Below are 20,204 nucleotides of genomic sequence, written 5' to 3' on the forward strand. Positions count from 1 at the left end.
TCCAAAAAAATTTATTTATTTGCTTAGTATTCTATTTTTAATAAATTTTACTTACGTTTCATTTATAAAGGCAATTTTTTGGCCCGTGCTGTTGCTGATGATTGCATACCACCAAAATTCGTTGTAGACCCAAAGAAGTATGAGGAGCAAAATGAATATGCTCAAATAGCTCTTCGTCGTGCTGACACCCTACTGCACATGAAGCAGGGTTGGGCACATTTGGATAATGTTTGGGGTATGGGTGGTCCATTGCGGCCAGTAAATACTATTACAAAGCAAATGGGTTTGCTTTTAAGAGAATACATGTCATCACGTGATGTGCAGGAGGCGCATCGTTGTTTAAGGGCTCTTGAGGTGCCACATTTCCATCATGAATTAGTTTATGAGGGAGTTGTCTTGACTCTCGAATCGTTGAGTCAGACTAACGAAGAAGCAATGTGTGAACTTTTAAAGTCATTGGATCAAGCTTGCTTAGTATTGCCAGCTGGCATGGAACAAGTAAGTTAACTCATACAAATATTATTTAATAAATTTTATTAATAATATAAACAAATAATATCAAATATTCTATTAAGTTATTATTATACATATGAAACTTTATTTTTATATTTGACTTAGGGCTTCTTGCGTGTTTTTGATGATATGGCAGATATAGTTCTGGATGTGCCACTCGCTTATATCATTTTGGACCGTTTTGTTGAGCGTTGTAATCGCGCTGGATTTTTAACTGATAAGATTTTGAATAATATGCCCTCTCGGTAAGTTGATTTTACATTGTTTATGTATTTATTTAAACTAAAAATATTTTTAATCAAAATTGTTTATTTAGGAATAAATAAAAATTGATTAAAAGTTGCTTTGATAGGCAAAAATAATTTATTTGCTGGCATAATCTGAAGTGTCTAGTTTCTTTTACTTTTGTTTGCAATTTAAACCATTTAAAAATAATAATCATTTTCTGTTGTATTGCACTATATATGCATGTGTAGGTTATAAATAAACTATTAAGTTTTTTTCTTTCTACAATTCCTGATATGATTTATCAGTAAATGTACCCGCCTTTCTTGACTGATAATAATTCAAGTGTTTGTACTGAAGTTGAAAACCACAACATCTGCTGTTATCAGCGAAATGTCTTAAGTGTCATTCTATGGTTTTACCTCTGATGTATATTTCAACATAATTTAAAATGACCTAAATTACTAGTTGAAATGCGATAAGTTTTTTCCTCATTTACTTCGACTTAATTTTTCAATGTAAGTTTAAGGTAGGTTTCAAATAAGAAATACACAGTACTGTAGTAAAAATATGAAATTTTTCCAACTAATAAAAATAAAAATAATGTTTTAGTTACGACAAAATATCATTAGTAGTTTCAGCTACCTGCTTGCTAGTATTATATCATGTTAGACAGCGTTACTTAAAAAAATATAATAAATTTTAAATAATAAAAAATAAATTAAAAAATATACTTTGGTCGCAGTGCTACATTCCAGTTTGGCCACAAAACCCTCTTATCTTCTTTTCTATATTTATTCGTCATTATAGCTTATCGAATTTAGTTTAATTTTTCCACTCTACTTATAATTAATTATAAGAAATAAGAAATACTAGCCCCTCAAGTATATATGATTCAAAATGAAAAGCAATGTTGCATTAATGTATTAATATTTTTTGTAAAATTATTGTAAAAGTTTATTTTATCTCATTTAAATGCTAATAAACCAACCAACAACAAAAAGTTCATAAGTTGCACATTGACTGCATATGTGAGTGAAGTGAATGAGTTTATTTCGTAATTGATATGAAATCTACTATTAAATAGAGCAATTCAAATATAAAATAACATTCTTAATGCTTGACGTAATTATTTTAGTAAAATATGTTGAGGAATTTTTCAACTGGATTTTATTATAGAACTTCCGATAGATTTTTATTAAAGTAATAAAATCAGACATTGAAAATGTGTCTATTACATAGTTAATATATATAGTTAATAATAGTTAATATATATGATATAATCTTCATACAAGTATGTAGGTGAAACTTTAGTAATCAGCTTACGAAAAATCAATTTTTTATAGTTTACGTTAACGTATATTTTTCCAACACAAAATAACAACGTTGTTGTTGCAAATTTATTGTTTTTTTAAAATTTTTTTTTTTTGATATTTTTTGCAATTGCATTGTTTGTATTCCTTTTGTTCTGCTTGAGCAACCAAACTATACTGTGTGTATTTTACAGTGTAAAAGAAAAGAATAATAAGAAAATAATAAAATAAAAAAATTGCAATGTTGACAATGCTGGTGAATAAAAGTGCCGTTATACTTGAAAAAGTGTTTTTATACACGTTTCTGTTTAGGTAAAAACTCTAAAAAAAGTTAATTTTAATGCAATTTTTTTAGTAACTTGAGTAATTCGGTAAGGTTGTACTTGTAACCTGATTTTAATTTCTACTTGTTCCATTTAGGTTATAAAAAGTTGATCTGGCTGGATATAGGCCATATACAAATAGTTTGATTCTCATCAATAACAGATGCAATAAAATCTTTATAGATTTGTAGAAGTCATCAAGCAGTATATTTATAAACTTTTGTTCCCGAGACATTTTCTGACTTCCTAAATTGTGTATTTGAAGATAGCTTCCCTTTTTAGAACATTTTTAGATTTATTATAGCGTGATGTCTTTGACTTTAACTCAAGATATTCTTTAACTACCTAAATTGTGTGTTCACAGTAAGCTTCCTGTTTTATAACATTTCTAGATATAATATGTTGTTATGGATTTGTTTTTAATGCTACTTTGACTATCTTCGCACATGTTTATTATGGAACTGTTCTCTGTTTTAAGTGTAGAGTGATTACGCGGTTTTCCAGCATTAAGAACCTCCGCTTCCAGGAGTATCCCACACTCCACATTTTGAACCCACTTGTTTACTTGACGTCAGAGGGTCGCTCATTACTCCAAATAGGGACTTAGTAACAACATATATGGGTTCTGTTGGTTTTGAGTTCCACTTGTACAAGATCGTACAAGCAGTTGACTGGATTTCTTGCCTGATATTTAGTTCCAACTTAGAATTTTAGTTCTATTACATTATGTTTATATGATAATGATAATATACACTTGATCTTCAATAATATTGCGTGAGTCTCAAATGGGCACGTCTGATGTTGTTATAACCCGTTTCGTAGACCTGTTTGTTTCTTTAACACCCTTAGATTCCCTAATAAAAGGTTAGTTCCTATATGACTATCTCTTTTTGCACAAAAAATGTCAGCTTACAGCTCTATTCCATCCCAATCCATTTTCAATTAGTCTCATATGTATCTTGTGCCGCTCGTTAAATTTTCCCCTAAGTTCGCATGTACTCAGTTTTATATTCGCACAATATCTGACGTTGCGGCAAAAGCAGAAAAAAAAAAATAAAAATAAACAAAACGATTCGTTAAAAATTATGACGGCTCGTTTTATTTATTACATAATAAAAATAAAAATTTACTTTCCTAATTAAATTTCGTCCACGATTGCATAATCTATTTACTTTTTTTTTTCCATTCCATTTGCCCATACCCGTTTCTATTTATGGTGTACACATATAAGCCTATTGTGTGTTGTTCGTATATATTATATTTTTTCTTTATATGACTATTTTGATTCTATCAAGTTTTGTTTAGCTTTCAGTTTCTCTCTCATTCCACTGTCATTTGTTTATAAAAACTTTTCTGCGGCGTAATTTCTTCTATTATTCTCGTACTTTCTAGTTTCTCGGGTGTTGTATTTGCCGGTCTATCAGGTGTCATGATTGCTATCTCTCGCTTTATTGTTGAGTAGGTTATGGTGCTGGGGGTATGACGGGACCTGCATTAGATAGATATCTGAGTCATTATGGAAAATATAATAAATTTATATGATATTTATATTGGGCTATGTATATATAGGAATATATACACATAGCTACAAACATATATAGAACAAATATTTACTATTTTTAAATAAATATCTTAACATTATTTTCTTAAATTGGTTTTTGCCGGTTTTTGTTTACATTTTTTTATTTACAAATATTTTTTTTTTTTGATAATTTTTGCTAAAATTGTTAATAAATTTTTTTTTCCAATTTTGGATTTATCTAGTTTTTGTACAATTACTTAAAATTAAATTAAAAATTTATTTCAACTTATACACGTCATTCAATTTTATGTCTTGTTAATTTCAATAAGTTGACTTCTCTTTCCGGCTAAAAAAATATATATTTTTTTTTTTCAAATTTTGAAGCGAGGTAGTTAGACAACTTAATACTTGAAAGACCTGAAGAAACAAGTTTTAACGTTGGTTACCTTTAATTGGATCCCATTTACTTAACCATTTCATCGTTATAAAGTAAAAGAAATTAATTGCTAATAGATGTCGTTTCACTGTCCCAGCGAAACCTTTACTTAGAAACTCACACCCAACATTATGGCGCTTTCATCCTTAAATTACATTTTTAAAAGGTTATGGGGATGTGTTTTCAATGTTATTGCGAGGGACTTTAGGTCAATGTTTGTCGGTTACATCATCATCCAACATCGTCATAAAGTTCGTAAAGTCCATGATTTACATACAGAAGAAGATCTTATGAAAAACTTCTCTTCAGCTAATTGAGGAGTATACTAATTGAAAGTAGCCTGGGCCAATATAAATGCACGGAATTACAACCCATAGATTGCAAATTAGGATTTGGGCGTTGAGACTTCATAACAATTTCCTACCATTTCTTAAATATTTTTTAAGAAGTTTTTAATTAACTTTTTTAATACTAAGTTCGATTTAATACTAAGTGTAATTCTCTGGTGGTAACAAAATTATGTATTCATAAGTGATATGTGCTTATTATTTTTTTATATTTTTGGTATTTAGTACGACGTAATCCTCTTCACTTTACTCATACATGCAGTCAGTGCTTAAATCACTGTAAAATTTATTTTATTATTATATATATAATATAAAAGGACTTAATAAAAATAAGAAAAATATTAGTATTAACATTTTCATTGTTGAAACTAGTAAATAGTGTAGTTGTGAAGTAGTCCGTCGTGTTCGCTTTACTCACACATGCAGTCAGTGCTTAACTTCACTGTAATATATATTAATATAAATTAAAGTTGAAGTACCTCTAATAATAATAAAGATGTGAAATGTAATTAATAAAAAGAATAGGAGAAAAAATAATAAAAAAAGTGCTGGCTAAATGCACTAAAAGTACAGAATAAAAACGTCTTTTAATTAAAAAGAAAAGAATTTCTATAATATCATTTAACATTTTCAATATTTATTTATTTATTAACAAAATTATAACGTAATTATAAATCACATCTAACTAAAATTTATAGAAGCTATAGCTCCTTGGCCTTAAGCTTACTGATTTGAAAAAGAAAAAAAGGTATTATAGTTAGGAGCTTAAGTTCCCCGGAGATCGATATTAGTGGTAGACTCTCCGTAGACTCTGGTTGAGTAAATCTATCTTGATTTACGCAAGCAAAGTAGAGGTAACAAACCTTTTTCAGATATAACACTGTTGGAGATTTGAGTCTCTATAAGAAACATTTTACAACAGATCTTGTTTAGGCTATACCATTTAGTTTAGCAGAAGCAAGGTTAGGGAAATATATGTCATTTCTAGCCAAAATTTGGCTATTTTTGGGATATGTTCACCCGAAAAATACAAAAATTCAAATATTTATTTATTTTTTTTTATTTTTGGTCGGAAAAAGGGGGAAGGGGGCTTGTGCAGGGGATGGGGTATAGTGTTTAGGGCTAAATTAAGATATATATATTTTTTGTTTTATATTTGGAAGTATAAACCAACAGATTGGAGATAATTAATTATAAGCAGTATTTTTGATTTTGAGGGGTCAACTAATAGGTTGATCGGGTTTTATGTTTCTAAATATGGTGCTTTCAATATTCAAACTAGCAAATAGTGTAGTTGCAAATCTTATCTTATGTCTATATTTCTTATGTCTATATTATATCTATATTTCTTATGTCTATTTTATATCTATATTTCTTATGTCTATCTTATATCTATATTTCTTATGTCTATCTTATATCTATATTTCTTATGTCTATCTTATATCTATATTTCTTATGTCTATCTTATATCTATATTTCTTATGTTTATCTTATATCTATATTTCTTATGTTTATCTTATATCTATATTTCTTATGTCTATCTTATATCTATATTTCTTATGTCTATCTTATATCTATATTTCTTATGTTTATCTTATATCTATATTTCTTATGTCTATCTTATATCTATATTTCTTATGTCTATCTTATATCTATATTTCTTATGTCTATCTTATATCTATATTTCTTATGTCTATCTTATATCTATATTTCTTATGTCTATCTTATATCTATATTTCTTATGTCTATCTTATATCTATATTTCTTATGTCTATCTTATATCTATATTTCTTATGTTTATCTTATATCTATATTTCTTATGTCTATCTTATATCTATATTTCTTATGTCTATCTTATATCTATATTTTATTAATATTATTAATATTATATTATTGAAATTATTTTTAATTAATGATTAGAATGATGTGTAGTTCCACTAATTATAGTAATTGAAACTTAGTCGGAAAATAATGTGCTATATAATTATGATGATAAATATGGTTGGTAGTTGTTGCTTAAAGTAATATTTAATTCTTTTTTTTTTTTTTCTTTTTTGGAGGGAAAAAACTTTTCCATAAAATTTAATTATCACAGATTTATAATACTAGTAAATATTATCTAGTAATACTTATTTTTATTGTTTAAAAAAAATAATGTATATAAAATATAATTAATTTGCTATAAAAAGCGAAAATTCATAACAACCAAAATTTTTACACAAATAAAAAAAAAAGTTAATTAAAAAGTGTTCAGGTTTTTATCGTTTTATGACAATAACAATACACTTGAGAATTTATTATATTTAAACAATTTATAATGCTTTGATGTTATGGATGGTGTATATAAATAATGTATAATCAATCGTTTGGGTTTATTTCTGTAAACGAACGTGCTTTCAATATCTGTTAAAAAGTAAAAAGTACAAAAAAAATACAAAAAATATAAAAAAAATATAAAAAAAATTTATTGACAAGCCAATAAATGCGATATTTAAGTTTTGTAAATTTAACACGTTCAATTATAGAAAGGCAATATATGTATGCGTGCATGTATATGCTGCAAGTAGATAAATATGCATTACTTACGTGGTATTACAAGATACAAGATATTTTATCAACTTTCATGTACTCGTTTGAGTGTATTATTTTTTATTATCAACTATCAGCTATTTACTTTGTAGTTAATTTCTGTTGACAAACAAAAGCGGTGAGCGTTTAACGACAGACGCCGCTTAAACCACCGAGCAGCACAGCACCGCCGCATATATTTGGCGGTAATAGTACTTGTGCTCTGTATCTGGTATCTTGTTTCTTTCGATAGTTCCATGTATGCCGATTTTATTTTTTTTTTGGTTTATTTTTTTTTTTTTTGAAATAATGAAAACCTATGCGCTGCGCATAACAATGTTGTGTTGTTGCGTATGGAAAAGTGCAACAACCTGTATGTGGTTCAAGATCGTTTGTATGCAGTCAGCCAATAATCAAGCAAAAGAGCAGCAGCAGAGTACAGAGTACGTTGCTTGCATGTGAAGATATGAATTTTTATATTGTTTTCGGTGAGGCCTGGACGTTGGAACTTAAATCTTTAAAAGCTTTTTCTATTGTTTACAGAAATATAATGGGTGCACTCATCGTAGTCGCCACCAAAGCAATCGTCATCGTTGCTTTTGTGTTTTCTAGTAGTTAGTTATGCTATGTACGTGCTACTGCTCCGTAGCAACTGGTTTGGTTTGATGAGCAGGTGTTACTAGGGCCACTCCCACTGCATCATTATTATTTGGGCATTTTTATAGTTGCGTGGTCTTTAAACGCTTTTACAACCGCTTGAGAAAATATATATGTATTCAAGCTTTTTTTTATGAGCTTTCAGTATTTGCCGTTATGCAGTTTTAATGCAGTGCAGTTCGCCTTGAGCGCGGCTGTTGCTCTTTGGCACTCTATTCATATATCGTATTTTTTTCCATTTTTTTTATTTTTTTTTCTTTTAATTTTTGTTTATTTTTCTATTTTTGTTATAAATTTTATGAAATTTTCATGAATTTTGTTATGTTCAGCGTTTTACAAAAATAAATGCCATAGTTTCTTTTCTACAAACCTAAGTATTTATATAATATATTTAAATATTTTATAATAATACAATTTATTTAATGAAAAAAATAATAGAGGTCAGCAAAAAAAATTATTTTTTTTATTACAACTCAAGTTTCGTCTCAATAAATCTTTCTCATTATTAATACAAAAAAAAAAAAATAATAATATAGGTTTTAAATAACTTTGTTATAGAATAAATGTTCTTTTTTATTATGTATTTTATGATTTCTATTAATTTTGATTAAAAGTTTGATATACTCTGACAAGAAACCCAACTTCGAGTGGAAAACAGATAACAGTGGGAACAATTACATTGTTATGTTTAATTGTAAGCAAGTTTAATTTATTGGTAATTTATTTTTGCTATCTTCAAATATCCATCATCAGTGGTCTTTGAAAAGCTTCATTAGTTTGATTCCCTATTTCTATTTAACGACTGCCGAAGCATTACTCGGCTCATCGTCTTGGTTAATTAAAACTTTTACGGACTATAAATTAATTAAAAAGAAATTCAAATATTTCCTAAGACCGGCCACTGATAATGAGTATTTGGCAATACTCGAAACAGCGTTGTATGGTCAGCCAAATTTCTATAAATTAATTAAAAATTTTTGTTGTTACCTTTTCATTTCTATTTGAACCCTTCTAACTTTTAAATAGTTTATCATCATAAGTTTTTCGTCATAAGACTCGTTGCATTCGGCAAAAAAAATTAACATTATAGAACATTTTCTGTTTGTACACAGATTTGTAATCTATGGATTACTATGGATTAATCTGTTGATATAGTTGTGCAATTATGGTTTTGGGGCTGAACAATATGTATATAATATTGATTAAATGTATAATAATATATTAGTATATTATAAAAGGTAAAGGTAAACTGTTTATCAGGGATGTGAATAAAATGAATCAAATCACAGACTTAAATCGAACTACGTGTCCAACTATTAACGATTTGCAAATTCTCCTTAGAACCACTAATTCGAAAATTAGATAACCCTAAATCTTAAATACTAAGTTATAACCTGAAAAAAATATTACAATAGCAAAAAAATTACCGACTTTACTATAAGTACATGGTCTACAGGATTAAAATTTTGTTTCCGTCCTATCAGATTGTTAATGCCCTTAGACCACTGATACACTTTTAATTAAATTTTCTTATACCTATTATTTTTACGTCTGACATCGCACCTCACTTTTCAGAGACTCCTGCTTTCACTAGGAGGTCATAGTCTTATATTGTAACCAAACGTTTACTTTAATATTAATAACTCACTTATTTCTGTGATAATATAATATGTCGTAGTATCTATTATCTCGTCCAAACCAAAATTGTTAAGAGCATACTAACACACATGTGGAAAAATAATGAGGTGATATTTTAATTTTCTTTATTTTTGGATAAAGTCGGCTAAATTATAGCACTAGTCCTTAAGCAGCATTGAAAACGTGCATTTTTTTATAGTGTTTCGAAGCGAAGGCACCAATTTTTTTAATTAAAGCTATTGAGATAAAAATAAGTCTAATAGATTTATGTTGGTAGCATTTCTTACTAGATATATATTTTGTAAACATAATTAATAATAAATTTCTTTATTTTTGATTTACTAAACATAACTGAATAAAAAAGTGCTGTTAGCTGACGCATGCCGTTTTAATTAAATACTTACTTCTTTTAGGAGTGCATATATTTACTATTTATATTTTGAACCCTGTCTTTTCAAATAAAAACAAGTACCCAAGATAAATACTTTTTTTTTTAAACACATCCATTCAATTAATTTATTTGGGATATGTATCTTTTTCGACATTTTAATTATGGCTATTACGGATCTCAATTTCTTCAATTGAAATATATGAAATACAAATTTTCTAATTTTAAAAAGGATGACGGTGTGACAATTTAAATATTTATTAAAGCTCTTAAAATTATATATTTTTATAGAACCAGAATTTTTGTTTTTACTTAATTTTTTTTATACTTAATTTTTTTGTGTGAGGTTTTAATGTATTTAAATTTTTCTCATTTCAACCTCAAGAACATAAATTTAATATTTTTATTATAACTTGTTAACCTAGTTTTTGTTGTTATGCCTTCAGTAAAAGTGAAACATCTCAAACATATATATTTAAAAATACAGAAATGTTTGTATTTTATTTTTCAAAATAAAATTAAAATGAATATAAAATAAGGTATAAGGTGTTTATTTATAAATAAATTTTTAAAAAAAAAATTTTTCCTTTGTTTTTATACAAAAGTGTGCAAGATTTAAATGGGTTGAGAGAATTTAATTTTTATTCAGAAAATAAAATAGATATACAAAAATTTAATTTATACGGAATGATTCGATATTATTTAGTTGAAACCAGTCTAAAGATAGATGTAATAATTCCAGCGTTGTAAAAAATTCTAAATACTAAATTTAAGTATTTTATAGTTACTATGTTTACACTATGACTTATCGAACTTTGTTAGCGTATTTTTATATGGATTTTGTAAGGATTTTGTATAAAAAATGGTATATATTGCCGCATATAATTCGAGTAGAATAGCATAAACACAACACTAGACTGTAATAATCTTATTTATAATTGAGAAATTTATATGAAATATATGACTATACTATAGTATATAGTATATATACGTTCTAAATTTGTAGCAAAATTGTTTGAGGGATATTTAAAATATATATAAATATTAAGCTTAGGTTATAGTGGTAGCACCAAAGTCAATATAAATTTAAATAATGGCTATTAGCTGTAACTCAATATATAAATATTTACAGACTATTTACTTTTAATGTGGGGAGTAATTCTTTGATTCGAGAAACAAACCAAAATCATATGGCAGAGAATGTTTATATCCAATAATTACTGAAATGCTGCAGGGCCGCCCAACCAATTTCGTTATATTTCACATATAACTCTTTTTCGAGGAAACTGAAGAAAACAATATATAAAATATATTCGAGAAACTAAAAACTTATATTGAAATTTTCATTAAATGGACAAAAAAAATAAATTAATTGGTTAAGCGGTACGGGTCTCTCTTAATTCAAAAATGCACTTATAAGAGCTTTAATATAATAAATTCTATAAACCTAAAGCATTAGAAGAAGGAAATATCTTAAAATAATAGACTCACCATAACGCAAGTGCTATATAGGCGGGGCGGGCTTTAACCTAATATAGTCTAAATCTTTATTATATATTTTATCTTCTAGTTTTGAATTTGTTTTTAAATCTATTCTTAATTTATTTATGTTTTATTTTATATGTATTTTATTTTATTATTTTTTTTTTTTGTTAGAATATATAATTCTATTATTTTTTAATTGTTTTTTTTACATATACTATTATTTTTTTAAATTATTTTATTACATATTCTTATTATTTTGTAATTTTTTTTTTGTATATTCAATTATTTTTTTTATATATTCTATTATTTTTTAATATCTTCTATTATTGTTTAATTTTTTTTATATATTCTATGTTTTAAAAAAAATTTTTTTTTAATAAGTTGTTTTTTTTTTTAAATTATTTATTTGTAGTGGTTTTTTTATATATATTTTTATTCGGACTGTGGGTCCCTTCTTGTTAAATAATAAAACTTTTTTGTAATTTTTTATTTTTTTTATATTTTTATTTGTTAATTATTTGATTATTTTTACTATTATTTTTATTTTTGTTTTTATTATTATTTTTATTATTATTTTTTTACATGTTTCTATTTTTATTATTATTTGCACTTTAAGCAAAAGTTATTTCCATCGTGTGCATGTGCTACTTGTATTTTTGTATTTTTTGCAATTACAAAATTTATCTTTTTTATTTAGTCAATCAAGCATTTTTATTTTGTGCAATAAAAATCAAGTTTTTCAGAATATTTATTTCAAAAATTGAAATTTTCAATGCATTGAATGAGAGACCCGGCCAAGCCAGGCCGGCCAGCTTGCAATCAAAATGAAAAGCGCGTGCATTCGAACCTTACCTGTTCAGAGTTCAAAGACCTCAGCAAAATAAGTGTGTTAAGGGGTAGACGATACTGAGATTGAGCTTGGTTTGATTGCGCTTTGTTTGCCTTGGGATTTAAAGTATTTTTGGAACTTTTGTGATATTGTGATTAATGAATGTTACAGGATAATATTTACCTGTGAGAAAGAGAATTTTTCTTTATTCAGTTTATTTAATAACAAAGGATTTGTTTGATCTCTTTTGAAAGAAGACGACTACTCTTCACATGCTTATAATTTGGTATTACAATTCTTTATTATTGTTATTATATATATGGGAGCTACGAAAACATAAATATTAATGGATTATTAGACAAATGTCAAAAGAAACACGTAATTGCGTTTTGAGTTCCTTTTGGATGGGTAGTAAGGTAATTAGTTGTCTATTAAGTCGAATGGTTAGGGGACGTAGACCCAACTGCATCTGAAAACAGTGTAGTTCCTTAAAATAATAGTTGTTAATGCAATGCATCGATATATATTTACTTGGATTGATCTTCTCTTTTTATTTTTATATATCCAAATGGATTAATGTATTACAGTTGACAAGTAGATTATATGGTATATTCTTCTCTGGTTACATTTAATTAATTAATTTTATATATTTGTAATAATTTACTAAATTCTATTTTAGTGCTGCTTCCGTGATCAGTGAAGAAAGAAAAAATATGAAATCAATCTCAAATAGTTGGATTTTTGAAATAGCAAGAAAATTTAAAAGAATGTTTAATCACTGTCAAGAATATGGAAGGCATTTAATTGCTTTAAGAATTCACTAATGTTTACAAAAAATATTAAGACTATTAAAGATTGGAGAAAAAGAAAATAATTCCAACTTAAGTGAAAATATACAAAATCTAAGCATTGTCAAATGTTAATCTCCAGAATATCAAAAATCAGTTTAAAATAAAAGCAGCAACTAATGAATCAAGAGGATTAACGTCAATAAGTAAGCTTTAAATTTTAAAATATAAAAACTATCTCGACGCGATTAGAAACAAATATAGGAAGTATTTCCATTATTGAATTAAAAAGACTTATATTAATATGTAAGTTAAAAAATTGTGTGCTCAAAAATCATCTTCACAAAGTTATTAAAGAATTTGAGATTTTTGACTTGATTTATGTATTTACTATATATTGAAATAGTTGCTTTAATAATGCAAAAATACTCTTGAATCCATGAGAATCCATGTTCATCTAAATATCTACAAATTTCATATCTACAGACACATAACTATTTTAAAATAAAACACACGGTTTTTTGCGAAATATGTACGTCTGTATGTCTGATATAGGTACATTGAAACATTTCATATAAATTAGTTACGAAGGCTTTAAGCAATCCAAACAAGCCATTTGAGTCTACAAAGAAGACAATTTCAGTATCAGTCTAAATAAGTAAGGTTAGATTTATCTGCCTGGTTGTAAGCCACGTGTAGACTTATTGGTTACTTATTATATAAGATAAGTTAAATCTCTATATCTCTGTCTCTAATCTCTATATATCTCTATGTCCATAATCTCTATGTCTATAATCTCTATATATCTCTATCTCTAATCTCTATATATCTCTATGTCTCTAATCTCTATATATCTCTTTGTCTCTAATGTCTATGTATGTATCTCTATGTAAACATTTGTAAAGTGTGGGTGAACCTTTTTTAAAAAGAGACCTATTTTGTTAACTGTAAGAACAGTTTTTAGTAGGCTTTAAACCCAGAACTTGTATGTTGTAGTTGAAATATACGCACACTGCTTTTAGTGCGTCTATTAATCTAAGTATTGATCTGACCATATTTTTAACTAGACACACTTGCTTATTACGTAAAATCAAATTTAAAATCGAATTAAAGCGCATTTACTTACCTAGACTAATCACTGATTTCTATATTGGATAATATCCTCTTAGGTACTACCTCTTAAAGATAGGATTAAAGGAAGGTTGCACTTGCAGATTCTGTAAAATGTATAGGGAAACATACGCTCAATTATTAAAGACCGGATTCAGTTCGTTCACCAGATTTTCATAGAACTAAATCAGTTGTATAGTTTTAGTTAATGAAACATACGCCGAATATATCTGCTAGCGATCTGCGATTATCTAAAAACGAATCCATCTAGCTTATCCTTTTGATTTTCATTGATGTAAATCAAATGTATCGCCTTAGTTAGCATAGATGTTTTTAGAATTTCCACTATAGATTTCATAGGTTGCGGTGTACTATTGTTCTGTTTTTATAATGATAGAAAACGATCTATAAAATCTATAAAATAGAAATATATAATATACAGAATTTTTAAAAACTAGAGTAATTTTCTAGTTTTCTAATTTTTATTTATTTTTTGAGCGCAGTCCAGTAATTACTTTTTGTAATAATGTTGCAACTATTATTATATGCAATATGCAATAGCAGCTAACAGCCAGTGTCTATAATCACATATCACATGACAATACATGTATTGTATTTATTACTATCGAGTAACGATCGAACATAATTGAAAAACTTAAGTGACGGTGTGGTGGCGTAGTGTTCTGATTACGACAACAATCTTAATAAAAGACAAAAAGTCGTAAACTTGTTTGAAAACTAAAAAGACAGATACGCGAAGCAACCAGTTGTAGCAACTCCAGCTTCAACCCACCAACGACCAAGTAATTCAAGACATCGTCGTCGTCGCCATTCAACACAACGCAGTCACGCCTCTGCTGGTAACCGCAATCGGTTGTGTTTGCGAACCGAACGTTTTAAAAAAAGGTCAGCGGGTGAATAAACTCGAAAATTTGTGCAACAGAGGAAAAAAAAACAAAAAAAAAACACTAATTCCAACTGCAAATATACGAATCCAAAGATTATAACGACAGTGTCGGCGACCACGACAATACCTACAACAACAACAGAAAAGAGAAAAACGTCAATGATGACGTTACAAAAAAAAAATATATAGAAAAAAATCACTGCAACTGCATCTGCATCTCTGGTACAAATGCATTGAGCCGATATTTTTATTATGAAAAAATAAAAAAAGAAAAAAAAATGAAAAAAAAAACGACGAAAATTTGTGCCAACTCATAGAGCAAATGAATAAAATTTGTACAGACATTGGCTGTGCGATCACAGTTTATGTTGCGTGAACCATTTCAGGCGATTTAATGCAAAATGATAGCCTTTCCAATTAATATTTATCGCACTTTAATGATCCAATTTTAACTGTGCAATAATATATTGCAATCTTAGTCCATGGCTACTGGTTTCGCTGAATAATTTGAATATATTATTTTGCTTTAAATAATAGTATATTTATTCCATAATTTATATAGTTATTAAATTTAAAATTTTGCATATTTCTTCTATTAACTGGTATTAATTTTGATTACTACACTGGATCATTACAATGGATCATTACAATGGATTATTACAATGGATCCACTTAGGTCTGTTGGCCTATTGTTTTTTTTTTCATAAAAATTTCTTAGTATTGAAAATCCCTTTGAGAATCTTGTGAAATAAAAAATTCAAGTCCAAGATCTGGTCTATAATTTAAAAATTCCTAGTTGGGATTTAACACATAAAAACTCCTATTAATTCAAAAAACTTTTATACACTCCTCTTCAAAAATCCTCACACTGTCATTACAAAGATATTATTGAACCTATCAATCAATTCAAATAGTAAATAACAACGATTTTTATGGGTTATAAGTATCCTCTACATAGTAGTTGAAGGATCGCTATGTTAAACTATGAGCTTAAGTTAGGTTGAAGTAACGGCCTAGTACCCAAAGCCCACTTGAGTTTTTATCATTATCATCATCTTGTTAAGTCTTTTCCGAGTTAGTGCAGTTAGGGCACTTTTACTCTCTGTTAGCTGGGGGTTTTCAGCAGAGTCCCACCCTTCTCTCTGACTAATTTATGTATTTCTCAAAAACTTTGTGATTATTCTATGACTAATCTAAGAACTGCGTACCGCCCCGTGCGGCTAGAGATTATTCTGAGATTAGTCGATTTTCAGGAGTAGCTTTATTTTTTGACCGAGTCTATTCTAAATATGTCTATTAGTATGTCATATGTGAGGATGTACCAAGGCACCTTATACTGTGAACACTATGCAAAATTGTATAGACATTTGGAATAGACATTTTTATATAGCTTGAATGGGTGTAAGGTTATACGGCAGTAATGCGAACAATTATTCATTGACAGTATTTGTACACACGAACGAATTTTTGCTCGTGATGAGCACGAATGTAGCCTGAAATCAGAGAACGAATGGTTTGGTGCTACTTAAGTTAAAACGTAATTAATTAAGGAACCTGTGTGTCAAAATTTACAGCAAGTCAGGGGTTAGTGATGGAACTCCTGTCTTGCTAACGAGAGTGTGTAATGATATCAAGTAAAACAGCTTGTTAGCAGAAGAGACAACGTAATCGATTACTAGAGTTTCTTCTAACGAAATTGTAAACGTTATAGTGTTTGCCATTGGATTTGCCCTTATATTATATTATAATTAATTATAATAATTAATATAATCGCGAATTATTTTACCTTCAAACGTCCGGACTAATTTCATTTTGTGTAAGTCTTGACCTGATAGAATTGGAAAGGAGGGTGACTTTAAAGATATTATGGCTAACAAGATAAATATATTACAGTCATATTCTTTCTGATAAAGTTTTATAGTACTTCAATGTACTATTACTATTAACGCTAGGATCTTTCAGCATGTGAAAGATGAGTATTAGTGTTCTTTAAAATATTGGAATTCCTAATAACGAATCTTTTTGAGAAAGATACTACTTTTCTACAGCTACCCTGCATACATCTAATCAATATTTTATCCTCTACTACAAATAAAAAGAAATGACAATACCGAATATCTTTTTCCCCCACTTATTTTTTATGTTGTGACTACTTAGCCGGCGTTTTTAAAAGTTTTTTTCAGTCCAAGCAGTGTTTATGTGATATCGTACTTATTTCTAGTTTCATTCAGTCCACAATATTTTCGTTATATAACATTTCGGTCAAAAAACTTCATTGACCCACTGTATTGTTAATGGATGCACTCACTACTCGGCACCGCTACTGCAGCTGCTGCTGCAATATTGTGTATGCAATGAACTCCGCCTTTAAGCATGAAAAAGCTTTTCGCCCGTAAGTGGTTTATTTGTTGTGCTAAACTGCCTTGCAAAACAGTGCAATGCAAGCTTTGCCTGCCTGCCCTGCCCTGCCGCCTTACGCTTTCCATTCAAATGGAAGTGTAAATGTGTACGACGAAATACCATAGTTTTAATAGACCCGAGCCCGACCGGTGCTAATAGCTACGGTTGAGAGTGTAATCACAGTTAAGTGTTGCCGCAACAGAGCACCAATTATAAAAATTGCATAGCTGCGCTACTTGTACTGCAGTTGCGCAAAACTCTGCATCGGATTTATTCGAAATGACTGACACACCCACATATTTTACAGGATAAATAATGTGTATCCAACATAGGAGCGAAATTGGTATTGTTATTGGAACTTTCACTTTTTATTAACCTTAGCCAAGAAAATGTAACGGCTGTGTAATGTTACAATTTACAATATTTTGTTTTGGAATTTCAAATATACATGAAGCTTTACTGGGTAATGGGTAATGGGTGGTGGACGAGAGGAGTAACGTTAGACAGGGCGAAATGAATCGATTTTCCATAGACAACCAATGTTAAAGTTGATTGAATTTGTAAATTGTGCATGCACTGAACTCTATTAACTGAAAATTGATTAGTTTTTAATTTTTTTATCATTGATGTCTATAAGTGGTTTCATAGTTTTTAGTAGATTTCAATTTTATTCCCCTGGGCAATAAACCAATTAACCACAGTTTTTTTTTTTGGTTAATTTTTTTATTACCACGTGTAGATTATTAAAGGTTACTCATAGTTCTGTTCCGGGTGTCATTCCCTATAGCATTCCGATTTTCTTTATACCACTAGTTCATAAACACACGTACATTAGTAATACATAAAAACTTCTCGGAAGTAAGTTTTTCGATAAGGATTTTCAGATGTCTGATTGTTGTTATATTGAATATCTATAACTACCCACCATTTATAATAGTAGGTATTGCAAAACCAACTTTAAAAGCTAGATAAAGATAGATAATACAGTTATACAGTAAAATACATATATATCGTCAGTAATCTTTAGAAATATTCTAGATATTGACTACTCGTATACAGCCATTTCTGGTTTGCAAAATATTTATCATCAATGGTCCTTGGTAATAAAGGTATATTGTAGATTATAGATACATACCGATCATACAGCCGTTATAAATATTGCAAAATATTCTTCATCAATGGTCTTTGAAAATAAAAATGTTTTGGATATTGCAAAATATACATCATCAATGTAAGGACCATTAGGACCATATAATGAAATATAGTTACATACCGTCTACACAGCTGTTTCGAATATTGCAAAATATCTATAATCAGTAGTATTTGAATATATTTTTAAACCCTATTATGCATTTATAAATCTTATACTTCTGCAGTTAAATTGCTGTTTGGATTTTGCAAAATATCTATGATCAGTGTTTTATCAAACTATTTTTTCTAATTAAATGTCTGTAAATAATTTTTAATCTCTAGAACTTGTTACTTCTTATATGCCATTTTATTATAAAAGTGGCATAAGAATATGCCAGAGCCCATTAAGACTGACTAATACGTTATATCAATATTGAAGTATAAGTTAGTTCTTCTTCTAAGCACTATAGAATGACATACTAAAGTCGTTTTTAAATAGACGTGCCCGAAAAATCAGAACTACGTCAGAGCTCTGCCACAACGAATTGGGTGTTGTGACCTACAGAGCTCTTTACAGATCTCTATAGGTTATAAGAAGAACAAAATTGTTGTAGCCCGCAGAGATCTGTAAAGCAATTAACATAAAATGAGAATTTTATGACGAATACTTGGGTTTGAATATTAGTTGTATAAGAGGGGAAGGCATTTTTGGGAAGTGGGAATGGATTTAGGGATAGATTAAATAAATAGGAAGGCTTGTGGGTCTTGATACTAGCTTAAATTTTAAAATTATTTTTAAAATTCCAATATTCTTATTATATATTATATAATATTTATTATATTATATATATATTTATTTTATATTATATATATATTTATTTTATATTATATTTATTTATTTTATAATATATATATATTTATTATAATGAAAAATGTAATTTATATAATAATTTTTTTTCTTTCTTTTTCAGAGGACGTAAACGTTTTGTCTCCGAAGGAGACGGTGGCCATATTAAGCCACCAACTATTCCAATTCGTGACTAAAGTCGAAAAAATTGCATAAATTATGCAACAACAAATAACATTTTGACAACAATGAATTAAGATAAAATTATATATAAAAAAAAAAATTAAACAAAAAAAAACTAAAATGTATCAAAATTAACAAACAAAATGAAAACATAAAAAAAGAATCACGAAAAGGAAATTGCAGAATTTGATCTCTAGTTCTTTTCTTCTTGTTTGCATTACCAGCAAACAAAACCGAAGCATTTTTAAGGAATCATCCATCTCGCGACCCTACAAATCAATCAACCTCAACAAAAGTAACTGACCCACGATTTTTTATTTATAACAACCACCACAAACAAACAAACAACAAGAAGACCTATTATTTTTATTGAATGCTGACGTCGAAAAGAGAGAATATGTTTATAATGGAAGGAAATTCAGGATTAAAAATAAATCAGAACCGTTTATATAGAGATTAGTATAAATCGTCATATATTGCATGATGATGATGATGATGATGATAATAATTATAATGCAACCCATAAGGATAACAACTATAAAAACACACACATTTACTAAACAATAATCACCACCACCTCTGCTTTTTGTAATA

The 20,204-nt window shown here is 28.1% G+C and overlaps 1 protein-coding gene across 2 annotated transcripts in view; it reads left to right on the forward strand.

Moving 5' to 3' along the window:
* The window catches only part of LOC119670770 (programmed cell death protein 4), a 35,590-nt gene extending 15,765 nt beyond the window's left edge, over window positions 1-19,825 (forward strand). Inside the window, exons 4-7 of one of the 2 annotated variants that reach the window (XR_005251729.1) lie at window positions 71-498; window positions 619-758; window positions 12,924-13,238; window positions 19,552-19,640. Coding sequence is in view for 1 of the 2 variants with exons in the window: in XM_038081173.1 (XP_037937101.1) it covers window positions 71-498; window positions 619-758; window positions 19,552-19,624 (641 nt within the window). In the remaining variant the exon portion in view is untranslated. Of the gene's footprint in view, window positions 1-70; window positions 499-618; window positions 759-12,923; window positions 13,239-19,551 lie in introns of both variants that reach the window. The other variant, XM_038081173.1, reaches the window with a different exon arrangement.
* Window positions 19,826-20,204: the final 379 nt, after the last annotated feature.

This window comes from Teleopsis dalmanni, chromosome 1, assembly GCF_002237135.1.
Source record: "Teleopsis dalmanni isolate 2A chromosome 1, ASM223713v2, whole genome shotgun sequence".
Classification (NCBI taxonomy): Eukaryota; Metazoa; Arthropoda; class Insecta; order Diptera; family Diopsidae; genus Teleopsis; species Teleopsis dalmanni.